We start from the raw sequence: 12,067 nt of genomic DNA, 5'->3' as shown, positions 1-12,067 counted from the left end.
ACATCAGAGCAAAATTACCATAGATATCATTTTAAGTATAGTTATTATTTTACACTTGTCCTCATTAAGAATAAGGATTATTTTTAAGGTATCAAATAGCTAGCATACCCATTTAGATTCATATTAAAATAAAATGTAATTGCACTATTTCACGATTATTATAATGTGTACAACGCATTTCTGCACACAAGGGGATCATCTGATATTATATGTACTGTAACATCGTGCCTTGTCCAACTCATTTTTTTTCATTTTATTGAACTCTATTTATTTAATTTCATTCCTTATTTAGGTTTTTCATTAATTTATAATAATAATAATAATTTTATTTGTCCAGAAGATCATATATTACAGTGAGCCACAGAACATAGATATTGGATACGTCATGGAAGTTAAATGAATCATAAAAATGTAACATACTGAACAGTAGATGTAACACTAAACAATTGAACACAATATAACAATAAGTGACATTCACATAAATTTGAGTTGAAGAGAGAAGACGTGTAATAAAGTGAGACAATTTCAAATTGAATGACTTCAAGGAAGTTTATATTATTTGAGGGATCCCGATGTCATAGTGCATACCGCATGATGGCTTTGTGAGCCGAAACACTTCTTACAAATTAAAATTATGGTGGAAAGGTGCAATTAAATTTTATTTTAACATGTCGAACTTCCACTGAATTGGTTGAATCCATTTAGACTACTTTGTCTTGCCCACAAAATGTCCAATACCAATGACATCCCATGGTAACTAACTCCCTTTATCTTTACTCTACATTCCCACTCACCTGAATATTAGTGCTCCTCCGACAGCATTCCCGAACTCCTCAAACAATTCCTTGGCCTCCCCTCCTGGACTGGCCACCAGCCAGAATACGTCTTCCCTTCTGAGCGTGCCGAGAGCGTGAGCCGTGCTCATGGCCCTCATCACCTCCCGCGTGCCATCCACGCTTGCCCACAGCACCACGCCCCGTGCACCTGCCGCACGCGATCCGAGAAGGTCAGCTGCCAACTGCTGTGAAGACGTCGACGACCCATTACCGCTCGAGTCTGGAGACGAAGAAGATGACAGTGGCAGTTCGAGGGAGACGCAGACTCCGGCAGCATCTGCTGCTTCCCGGAAGGAGCGAACACCTGCCTCGGATGCTGGGTCACCCTCCGAGTAGACGAGGCTCACGTAGCTCCATCCGAGGTACTGCAGGATCTTCACAATGGAGGCAGAGATCATGGACAGTGGGGCTTCAACCTGCAGAAAAGAAAGAGGTTAAGCTGAATGAGCCAAAGTGCAACATTTTATAGGTCACAATGCCATACCTTGAAGAACTCTATCGATTTCCACACTTAAAATGTTGCGTACCAGGGTATGCTAATGTTCAGAATATAACTTTACCCAATCAAATGTTATGATGCATCAATTCATTATGAATAATGAACAACAACTGAAAAAACCCTAACGAATACCTATTGTACGCTTTAAAACTGTTTAGGTTGACGTGCCTATATGACGAGAATCTTCGTTATCCGTCAGGAATGTTCGGGAAAAAAATGACGAGAATTCTCACCATCGGTACGCAACGTGTTAAGGGCCCCACCCAAGATTATACTACTCCTCAAATGCACTTCTCTCCTCTTAATTTAACCTTTTCTGCCTATTTCTACTTTCATACAGATCTTCCACACATTCCATCTATCTGGGCTGGCCATAAAAGTTTTGGCCTGGACCTTATTTGCAGGGGGAGGGGTGATGGTAGGGGCCTCCAGTGAAGTCCAGAAGCCTTACTCCATGGAAATCGGTTTGTAAAATCAAAACTAAGATTATTTTCATTATTTTTAAATTTTTTTAGATTTCAAAAAAGAAATTTTTACACAATGAATAACCAAAAGGGAAGGTACTCTACCTGTAGCGAGAAGTGCGATCGTGGCTGGTCTGTAGTGACGGCTGTAGACGTGGAGGCCTCCGAGGTCGCCACAGATGACACATTGAGCGCAGCCAGCACGCCAGCCGAAGCTTCCACGTCCGGCAGTGGGAGGGAGTTGATGGCTGCAATGACGTGCGGCCCGCCGGCCGAGAGGAGGCCGGCTGGCAGTGTCAAGGCACGTACTCTGGACGAGCAAGTGTCCAGAAGGATGGCTCCGAGACGGGGCGAGGTCAAAGCCTCCTGCCGCTCGTTGAACCTCCTGCCAGAGGGAGAAACGTCTTAGATAACGGATCTATCCGCAACGTCTTTCAACTTTCTTTCAATTATATACTCTGGTATTTAATGCATTAGTCAATGTTAGGATGTAGTTACAAGACCATATTAATTTTTTTTCATTCGGGAAAATTGCAACATTCACACAGTGGCGGATACAGATTCGTTCAGGGGGTGCAGGGGGTTCGGTGGGCCCTTGCGGGCCCACCCGTATTGCCAAACATTCCAGAACCACAATTATAACTTTTTATATCATAAAATGGCATTGCCTTGTACATGTGTGCTATAAACTTCATTAAAATTTTGATTATTTTTAATTAGGATTTCAATCAAACTTGATTATTTTTTATTAGGATACAAGTAAAGGTAACTCAAGATATCTTTTGTGCCCCCCCCCCCTTAAGTTTTTCTGTATCTGCTACTGCATTCACATAACTCCTATTTAAACTTAATTCTGCTTATAATTCTTAATTCCTACAAATCACCACTTTTAGTCTGTAATCAATTATTATTCAATGCATTAAAATAATCAATTACACCGTATATGCAATAAATACCAGTAAGTGGGTGAGGGCAATATGTTATGTCGTAACAAGGTGTTCTTGGGCAGTGGCATAGCCAGGATTTTGAAATGGGGGGAGATTACCGGAAATTTCGGGGCCCTTTGGGAATGTATGGAAAACACCCCAGGGCAAATGGTGGTCCTTCCCCGGAAAAATTTTGGGATTCTTGATGTAGAAAACCTGAATTTTAGGACTCAAAAACAGTAATTTTTATGCGAGTATTTAATTATTGAGGCCATCTTACCCATTTTTGGTGCCTCTTTTAAAGGCTCAAAGATCCAAAAAAAAACCCACCCACAACACTGTTCTTGGCAGAACCTCAAGGTTTTGGTCACAATATCAAAAGTTAATAGCAGGGGCAGTCTGGCCAGGTCGGCAATCAACAGGGGCCCCGAGGTTAGGGGGCCCCTTACAATGCTCGCATCTATCATGAAGTGTATATGGAAAGTGTAATAAAAAAGACTCAAGAGTATTTGACCCAAAGTTTTTTTTTGCTACAATAGAATTCTATGTTTTCATTAGTTGCTTTACAGCATACTCTGCATAAAAAAGATTATATAAAAAATAACATAAAGGCGTCAGATGATAAAAGAAAACCTGACACATTTTTGAAAGGGTTATTTCAAAAGGTTATGTTAGAGTTATTTTAGATTTCAGCGCAGTTTCAAGGAACAAATTCACTAAATAATGGAATCATTGTTCATAATTAAATTTTATAGGCTGTAAAACTCACACTTTTCACTATATTTTCTTTCTTAAGAAATTGTTATTCTTAATTAACTTTTATCTAGCTTTTAAGTGCAAGAATAACGGCAAAATCCATTTCTGGGCATGCAATTTCGTAAAAATTTACCAAAGGAGGGCTACTGAATGAGCCCCAGGCGAGGGCTTCAAATTACCCGAGATACCCCTGGCTGATAGCCACTTCGGGGCATGGGCAGAGTTTCATGTATGGGGGGGCTGCAATCCTGCTGGGGGCTCAGGGGCTATGGAACACCCCTCAGTGAAATGGTGGTGGGGATCCCCAGTGCCCCTGGAAAATTTATTTAAATTGGTCTCTGAAAACAGCATCTTAAGTATTTACCATGTAAGACTAAAATGTTTTGGCATTTCTACAGGTTTTGTACTTTATTAGGACAAATTACCATTTAAGTTGGGGAAATCCAGGCTCCCTCTGGCCTCCCCAAAACTCTGCCCATGCTTTTTGGCAGTGGTGTAGTGAGGGGGTAGTTCCGGGGGATCCAGACCCCCCGGAAATATTAAAAAAACAATTACTTTCCTTCACAAAAGAAGACAAAATATTGAAAAATGTATTTACAAATGATTACTTTGACAAATGAATTTTTTTCGATTATGAAAAGTGTTAAAGTTTATTAAAAACCCTACTACTTATTGCTAGTACCCTGTTTTTCAAAAATTTTCCCCCCTGGTTTTGGATCTCCCCCCGAACAAAATTCCTGGCTACTCCACTGCTTCGTGGTAATCACACTGACCTGACTGCCCAGAGGAAGGCCTCCACTTGTCTGACAGCATCCGTGTTGATGTCTGAACCGCAGTCGAGTTGCCCAGGACCAGGACTCCTCAATGAGAAGATGCCGGCTATGTAGACATTGTGTGGCGAGGGGATGAGGGTGAGGGGCTGCAGGTGCTGCGCCTTGCTGGAAGTGTCGCTCCCTTGGCGGCCTCCCTCCACCCTCCCCTCCCTCACCCTCAGGCACATCCGACCATCCCGCTGCTGATGCTTGCGGTCCACATCTGGCGTCAGAAGTGGGATCGCCTCCGGGTGGAAGCTCACGTCCAGAATCTCCACTGCCTCCAAGTGGTACGCGTACACCTTGAATGTTGTATTGGAGGAACCATCATGAGTTACAGCAACTAAACCCGTATTTACTAATTTAACTGCGGGAACTCTACCCCAAACCACTCGCCTCCAAACTGAAGAGTATCCAATTGGGATACAATTGATCTCTATCAAAAAGTAAACGATGTATATCTTGGATAAGTTACATATGTTTCATTATTCTCCACACCTATATCTGAACGTACTAAAAGTTCCAATGGATAACTTTATTAGCAAGGTGAAAAAAAGCGTGTATCATGAGACTATTGGTCGAACAAAGAATCGATAAAATATCGAAAATCAAATGAATAGATTCTCCTGCTTAATACTATCTCTGAATTGTCTTCTTGATACTATATTTTTCTATAAGTTTCACGATTACCATAAAAAATCGTAGGAGTCTTTTCACTCGCAACTTTTCAAGCCCTTTCCTTACGAATGTCGAAAATATGCGGCAGCATGTTTCTTAACCGGGAGACGAAAGCCGCGAATTATCGTCGGAGATTTTTCTACGCAAGCGATAGAATGACGAAAATATGCGTTTCTTGGCTCTCCCCCTTTTATAACGGTCGCGGGTTCGCTAAGTCTTAGTTTCGGGACCCAACAAAGCGGGGCTTAGGCCGTGCCCCCGAAAACCGGGAGCAGGTTCCCGGACCCCTCGTCATATATTACCTCCCTTTGTGGTTAGGGACCGCGATCATTCAATTGTTCATTCAGTCAATTTTCGAAATAAATATTTGCTCCCTTCTCAAAAAATATTAACTAAGAATTGAATTCTCTGTCTTTGAGCAGCGTTTACAACTTTTAAACGAAATTCTACGATAAATATTAACATATATCTCGATTACAGTGCAAACATCAGCATGGAAATTGTTTCTACATTAAATACGTTAATATTGACGGTAGACCTTCGTTCAAAATTTGACAATTCTCAGAATAAAACGAGGAATTCCATTCCAAGTCTGCAATTTACGTTCAAGCAACAATTATCCATATAGCTAATCCATATAAACGAAGCATGATTGACCCTAAACCAAATCCGCTGTTTGGGTTGTAAACCCCGAAAGGAGGGAGCCCAATTACTCTTGGAGTCCGAGATAATGCGGAGTCCCCGCAAGGAAGGATCGAAAAAGGGTGGTGCTGAGAGTGCATGATTATCCGCGACACCCTTCTTAACGAATGTCCTCAACAATGCTCCATACGGAGGGGACGTAAGTCTCTTTGGGGCTCAGTACAGCAGTCATGCTAAGGCAAGAACTCCACCGTATCCAAAGGGCTCGAATAAACAGAATCGATATTTATCGAAAATGAGCCCACCTAAATATATGGTATCTAGTGTGCAAACATGGCAAATGATAAGATGCACGTCCCTAACAAATTTCATTTGTCCACCAAAAATATTTACAAAGATGCATGTGATTGCCGTAAATTTTGAATTGATACATTTAGCAGATTAAATAATCGCTCTGGTAAAAAATACACGACATCATATGTTGCCCCACTTGGCGATGATAATTCTTATTAAAAATTTCATTCGCCTACTCAAGGTAATGATATTTTCAAGAAACTATTTGCACTCATCACTTGTCCCATGAAATAGAGATTCGATACGTATCGAAAATGAGTCCGCCTAAAGATATGTGATGCACAAAGCAGGATGGCGAATCGTAAGATGCAAACTCCGAGCATATTTAATGATCTCTTCCACAGAAAATATTTTGGGAGTAACTCTGATCCGAGTGATTGGTTGAAATATGTCGAAAATCCATGCAATAAATGTGACTAAAGCAGGAGATTCTAAAAAAATTCTGATGAAATTGACGTGTACTTACTTCCTTTGGGATTATTTCGCCGTGCAGTCCTCTTCTGTACGCTATAAGTCCCATCCTCGCCGCGGACAGTCGACTCGGGTCGCCCATTTTCAGCTTGCCTCCCCTGATGAATGCCCTGTGCTCAAACTCCAGGGGCCGCAGATAGGACTCCTCAAACTCCTTCCTCTGCATCGCGGCCAGGGCCCTGCAGGGGCCATTCTGGGCCCTCTCTCTCCCGCACTTGTCCTCCCAGGCCCTCCTGAAGGCCTGAGCAAAAGTCTGGACCACGTGGAGGCCTGCTGCAGCACTAGAGGCCCTCGCCAGGGCGTCTTCGGGCCCTTCTCCGTCATCGGTGGGGCCTTGAGTGTTGTGGCATTTGGGCAGGTGACTGATTCCGGGCCCCGCCCACCCTGGGAGCTTACATCCGCGCCTGGTCATCTCGTACTCGGCCAGCCATCTCACATCTGCATCCATCCTGCTGAAATAATAAAAAGATAAGTCAGTCACGGTGGCTTTGTAGGCTCATAATAGGCTAAGCGATTCCAGATAAATACTTTCCACGCCTCTTACTGACAAGGAGACATCGCGAGATGAGTGTTCGGCATCTAAATGCCGATGCTATTTCCTGAAACAATATAGGTTAAGTAGAAAAAAACATCACGGGTTTCTTCCACATAGGCCCGGGTTCGATAGATATTCGAATGTAAAGATTTCGCGCACCATGACTTTCCTCGAGTAACCGCATGCGTCTAGAGACAACAGAGGAGTGCCTCTATCCACAAGGCCACCGCGGTAGTTGAATGGGAGCGATTACTCAAGGGAAGTCATGGTGCGCGAAATCTTTATATGCTAATATCTCTCGAACCCGGGCCTATGTGGAAGAAAGCCGCAACGCTTTTTCCACCTCACCAACATAGTTTCAGAAAATAGCATCGCCATTAAGATCCCGACCATCCACTCTCGCGATGTCCCCTCTGTGTGTTCGACCTAGGGATGAATTGGTGTCAACGGCTTGCAGGAGCAGATACGTATTGCACTTCGTCTATTTGAGCTAAAACCTGAGTTTCGTCGATGTGAAACATTACGTCCTTCCTCGGAGTAAACATGCTACAGCCGAGCATGTTTACTCAGCCAAAGAAAAATTTTATCACAGACGACTAATTCGCGAGGTGATTGAAACTGAGAAACGCCCCCAGAATTTTAACCGAGAGGACAGCGTTAAACTCAGCCAGACGCGGAAGAGACTCTTCCGAAAAAAAACAACGGCCTTGATGTTTCCAGTATGGGTTCGGCAATGATTCACCTGTCCGCCACACCACGAAGTGGGGAGAGTTCGCTCACCGCTCAAGGAGCTGAGAGTTCCTCTGACGTCAGCGTCACCCTCCCCCCCCCCCACTACTCCGGTGGAGTGAGGAGGGTTGACGAGTATATTAATAACGAATATTACAAAAGAGGATCCTCAATTTGGCCTCCAAATCTGTTGTCACACATCGCGTATTTAAATGGGTTTACAAAAGTCGCCACTCGTGTCCCTGGCGGACAAATTGATCCGAGTTTCATTGGGAAATAAGCTATAATTAGCGGTTTTACCGAATTTTATATACATGATGATGTTATTTATGAAATTCTTAGCTCTTCAATGCCATTCTTCGCAATTACAAGCATTATACTGCAAAATATTGAGAAAAAGTGGATCGCATTGCACTCATCACCGCAGAGCGGACATTTTAAAAAGCCGATTAAAATGCGACCGAAGTTGCAACAGAAATCAGCCTTCAATGGGATGGAATTGGGCCTCCTCTATGCAGTCCACTTGATATTAATTGACAAACATCTTCCAATTTTTATTCAAGGGGACTGTATAGAGGAAGCCCAATAGGGTAGTGTCCTTCATCAAAGAAAACGAAAGGCATTGATTGCGATTCGTTACCCACCATCAGTGTATTCATAATATACAAATTATTTGGTTTTTGAAATCCCAGTTTAAACGAACGTCAATGGTCAATTTTAACCTCATTTGAAAAAGGTCAGATTGGCGCCCATGCGATGCCACTCCACGGGACGTCACAGGGACCTAGATGCTATACGAGTAGATAGAAGTTTTACACCGTCTGAGATTACCAATGCATGCATGAGGCACAGAGCTCAGGGAAATATCTCTTAATAATCACTTATTAAAACTGCCTAAGGTCGCAAAGTTCCCTTCGTTTGATAGGGTATTATTATTAATATTCCTTATTTAAGCCAAGCGCTACCTTCTAGCAGGGTACTCTACGCTACCGCCGTGCTCGGTAGCAAGCAGCCTGCATCGTAGCGGCGTGGTGGCCTCACAAAGCAGCAGCCAGACGTCACTCGGACTTTTCTCAGCTTTCATACTTAGCCGTCGCGTTGTCGCGCGCTTTAAAGTTTTCACTTTTCATTTAATCGCTAAAAATAGATATCGTCATTTAAAAATATAAAAGCGTGAAATATGTACTCCATCAGTAATAATGAGATTAAGGCAATAAAAATGAGCTTTAGGCAATAAACAATAATAGGAAACCAACCTATATCATCCCAAAGAAAAAAAACTAGGCAACGTATTATGGAAACGACCTGAGGATCCTCAATTGTAATATTAGTGTTTTTATTCATCGATTGATGAAGCGACCTGCAATGGCCGAGAAAGCTCGCTTTACAAAGTGCAATAAGCAGCTGCTCCCGAAAGCCGTCGACAACAATGAATCTCGCTGCGAAAGCCTACGTCTCAAGATAGGGATGAGTCGATTTCAAATGCTAGGTCTCGATTGTAGCGATTCTCGGGCACGGAATCGAGAATCCATCGCCTAAAGTCGATTCCGGTTCTATCGATTCCAGGAAGATCAATATATTTTGAACATAGGCTGTAAGCTATGGGCATAATGGCCGCCACACACCTGAGCCATTGTGCACTGTTAAGTTGACTATTTTTATCTGAAACAGTTAAAGTGTTTATAATTTCATTAAAAATGAGGATTATTATAAATGTGCTACTTGGGCTAATTACCTTATTTTGTTATTCTATTCCATTCAATTCTTAAATTTTAATGACAGCATATAATACAGACAAATCATTATCCCACCTGTAAGTATGAACAAGGGTCGATGGAATCGGAATCGACAATCAGGAATCGATTTCAAAGAATCGGAATCGAAAATAAAGTGGAATCGACTCACCCCTGGTAAAAAAATCCCTGGTAAATACGAAGCCAACTTTTCCGGGAGAGATATCATAGAACAGCACAGTGAAAAGATACAAAAATATATCTTACTGTCAATTTACATTTATTTCAAAAACTCCACTACATCAGCTTCAACTGGTTCGCAGTCACATGTCGGCGAACTTGTTGGAAAACGTTGTAGACTTTTGAAATTAAAATTAAAATACGTCACGAAATCTTTCTGTGTCTATTCCTGGTAAATATGCGACGAAGGTAATTTTTGCTGAAATAATTTTGCCATTAACTCGTGGCGTACGAATGGCGAGAATTCTGGTCATTTCTTTCTAAGCGTTCCTGGTGAATGACCAAGATTTAGGTGCGTCAACTTAAACAATTTTGAAGCATGCTATAGGTATTTTATAGTATAAATATCAGTTATTGTTTGTTACTTATTATGAATGGACATATCGTAACGTTTGATTAGGTAAAGTTTTATTTAAACGTTAGCTTTTTAATCATTTTTAAACCATGGCAGTTCGCACAAATTGACGCATATTTTCAATCTCAAAATAAATTTCAATTGACGAATATTTTCTGCCTAGGCACGTTGTTTCTTAGCATTTAAATACTCCGGTAAGGAACATGTTAAATTGAACAGTAATTTCCATTTTCAGTGACAAAGGATTGCGGCTTAAAATTATAAGAAACTTTGGAAAAAATAATGATTTCGTGAAGAAAATTGTTACAGAGCTGCAAAAACTTGATATTTGCGCAAATTCTGACTAATTATTCGCGTCTTCAAAAATTGTGGAAAAATGATGGAGAGTGACTTTAAATCTACCGTAACAAATCTACGCATGCAAGCTCAGTATCAAACAAAGGGTTTGCTGCAAAGAAACAAAGATGAAGCAGCGCTGAAAATCGGAAAAAATAATGCCTTGCAAAAATGGATGGATCGCGTGAGTCATACGAAAGTTCCAAGAAGAGTGAGCGAGAAGTATTTCGAAAACTTGGGAAGAAGACGGAATAGTTTAATTGGCCAAAGCATGACAAATGATGGTCTAATGGAAATGATCGTTGAAGATAGGTGGAAGGGAAGATCAACTGAGGCAGGCCGCGGATGAGACACACAGAGCAGGTTATGACGAATGTAAAGCAGAAGAATTATGCAGGCATTAAAGGATTGGATGAGTTTAACGTCTCCGGCGATACCTTGTGGAAATGAAGAATTGATATCATGATAAAGATAAAACAGTTGTTTTATTTTCGCAGGTTTTATTTCGTAACCGACCAAGTTTTCGACATTATACGCTGTTATTATCAAGGTAACATCTTATATACGTTTTTAGCTGGCTGATTTTTGTGAGATGTTATGTTATCTTGATGGTGAAAAATCGTATTCTCGATTAATAGGTATTTTCCGGAATAAACTCTGTGGAAATAAAACAACCTTTACATCTTTATCACGATATTATTAAAATCGTAGAGTTTATATTATTATACTTATGGTTAAAAGATTGGCTGAGATAAAAATAGACAGCTGTGTCAAACGAATTTTAGGATCGATGAGCGTTGATGACTATGATAGCGTGATAATAGAAACAGGACAGAGAAATGCGGATAGAAAATAAGGAAAACAGAGAGAGTGCAGTGAGTAGTTTCATGAATTGTACAATCCTTACTTGAGGTCGGCTTTCCGTCTGCCCTGCCAGTAAGATTCGAACTCCGGCATGGCGGCTGGGGACAGCGACACCGAGAACGTCTCCCGGTCGGCCATCTTGTCCAGTTGGTCCCCGCGCAAGGGCCACGCGAACAGCCACTTCACCCTTCGGGCCTCCTCGGGATCCTGCTCCTTCAGGGCCTGAACCAGGGGCCCCAAGGCAGAGGGTCTGAGCAGGACCAGGGCCCCCAGACTGGATGGAGACGACTGGAGCAGAGAGTTCAGGGCCCTGTGCAGGGCCCCATCGGGCCTCTCCGCAGCGGTTCCTCCTTCGGCGACGTCTCCCGCAGACAAAAGACAAACGCCGGCGTCGGCGGAGAGGCGGACCACGGAGCGAAACATTGCGGCGCTGTAGTCGTCAGCGGAAGAGTAGAGAACTGCGACCCGAGCCCATTCCAGTTGCTGGGTCAGCATGATCAGGGCCTTTGGTTTGGGCAAATGTCGGGACAGTCGGATGGGTTAACGATGAGATATGAAAAAAAGGGACAGACGATGAACTGAATCAGTATTAGAGGAAGAGAAACAAGGCTCACGGGTTGAATGAAAAATAATGCTATGTACACCCGGAGTTAGTGCCCACATGGCATTATAAAGATTTGGAGGAGACATGGGCGGATTTTTGGGGGTGCCAACTTAAATTGTAATTTATCCGAAAAAATTACAAATTCTGTATATTCAAGTATAATGATAACGAAAGCATCAGAAGTTTAAATAAAGTCTACTCTCTGATAGTACTTAAAATGCTGTTTTCAGAGG

General features: G+C 42.2%; 1 protein-coding gene across 1 annotated transcript in view; it reads right to left on the bottom strand.

Moving 5' to 3' along the window:
* LOC124168988 overlaps positions 1-12,067 on the bottom strand; it is a 153,578-nt gene that overhangs the window by 31,613 nt on the left and 109,898 nt on the right. Inside the window, exons 5-9 of the mRNA XM_046547417.1 lie at positions 11,274-11,734; positions 6,434-6,890; positions 4,255-4,595; positions 1,905-2,184; positions 795-1,252 (exon numbers count right to left, since the gene is read on the bottom strand). Of these exons, the coding sequence (XP_046403373.1) occupies positions 795-1,252; positions 1,905-2,184; positions 4,255-4,595; positions 6,434-6,890; positions 11,274-11,734 (1,997 nt within the window). The remainder of the gene's footprint in view (positions 1-794; positions 1,253-1,904; positions 2,185-4,254; positions 4,596-6,433; positions 6,891-11,273; positions 11,735-12,067) is intronic.

The sequence above is a fragment of the Ischnura elegans genome, chromosome 12, assembly GCF_921293095.1.
Source record: "Ischnura elegans chromosome 12, ioIscEleg1.1, whole genome shotgun sequence".
Lineage (NCBI taxonomy): Eukaryota > Metazoa > Arthropoda > Insecta > Odonata > Coenagrionidae > Ischnura > Ischnura elegans.
Note: the sequence above shows the minus strand (reverse complement) of the source record. Positions and strands in the feature narration are given on the sequence as shown.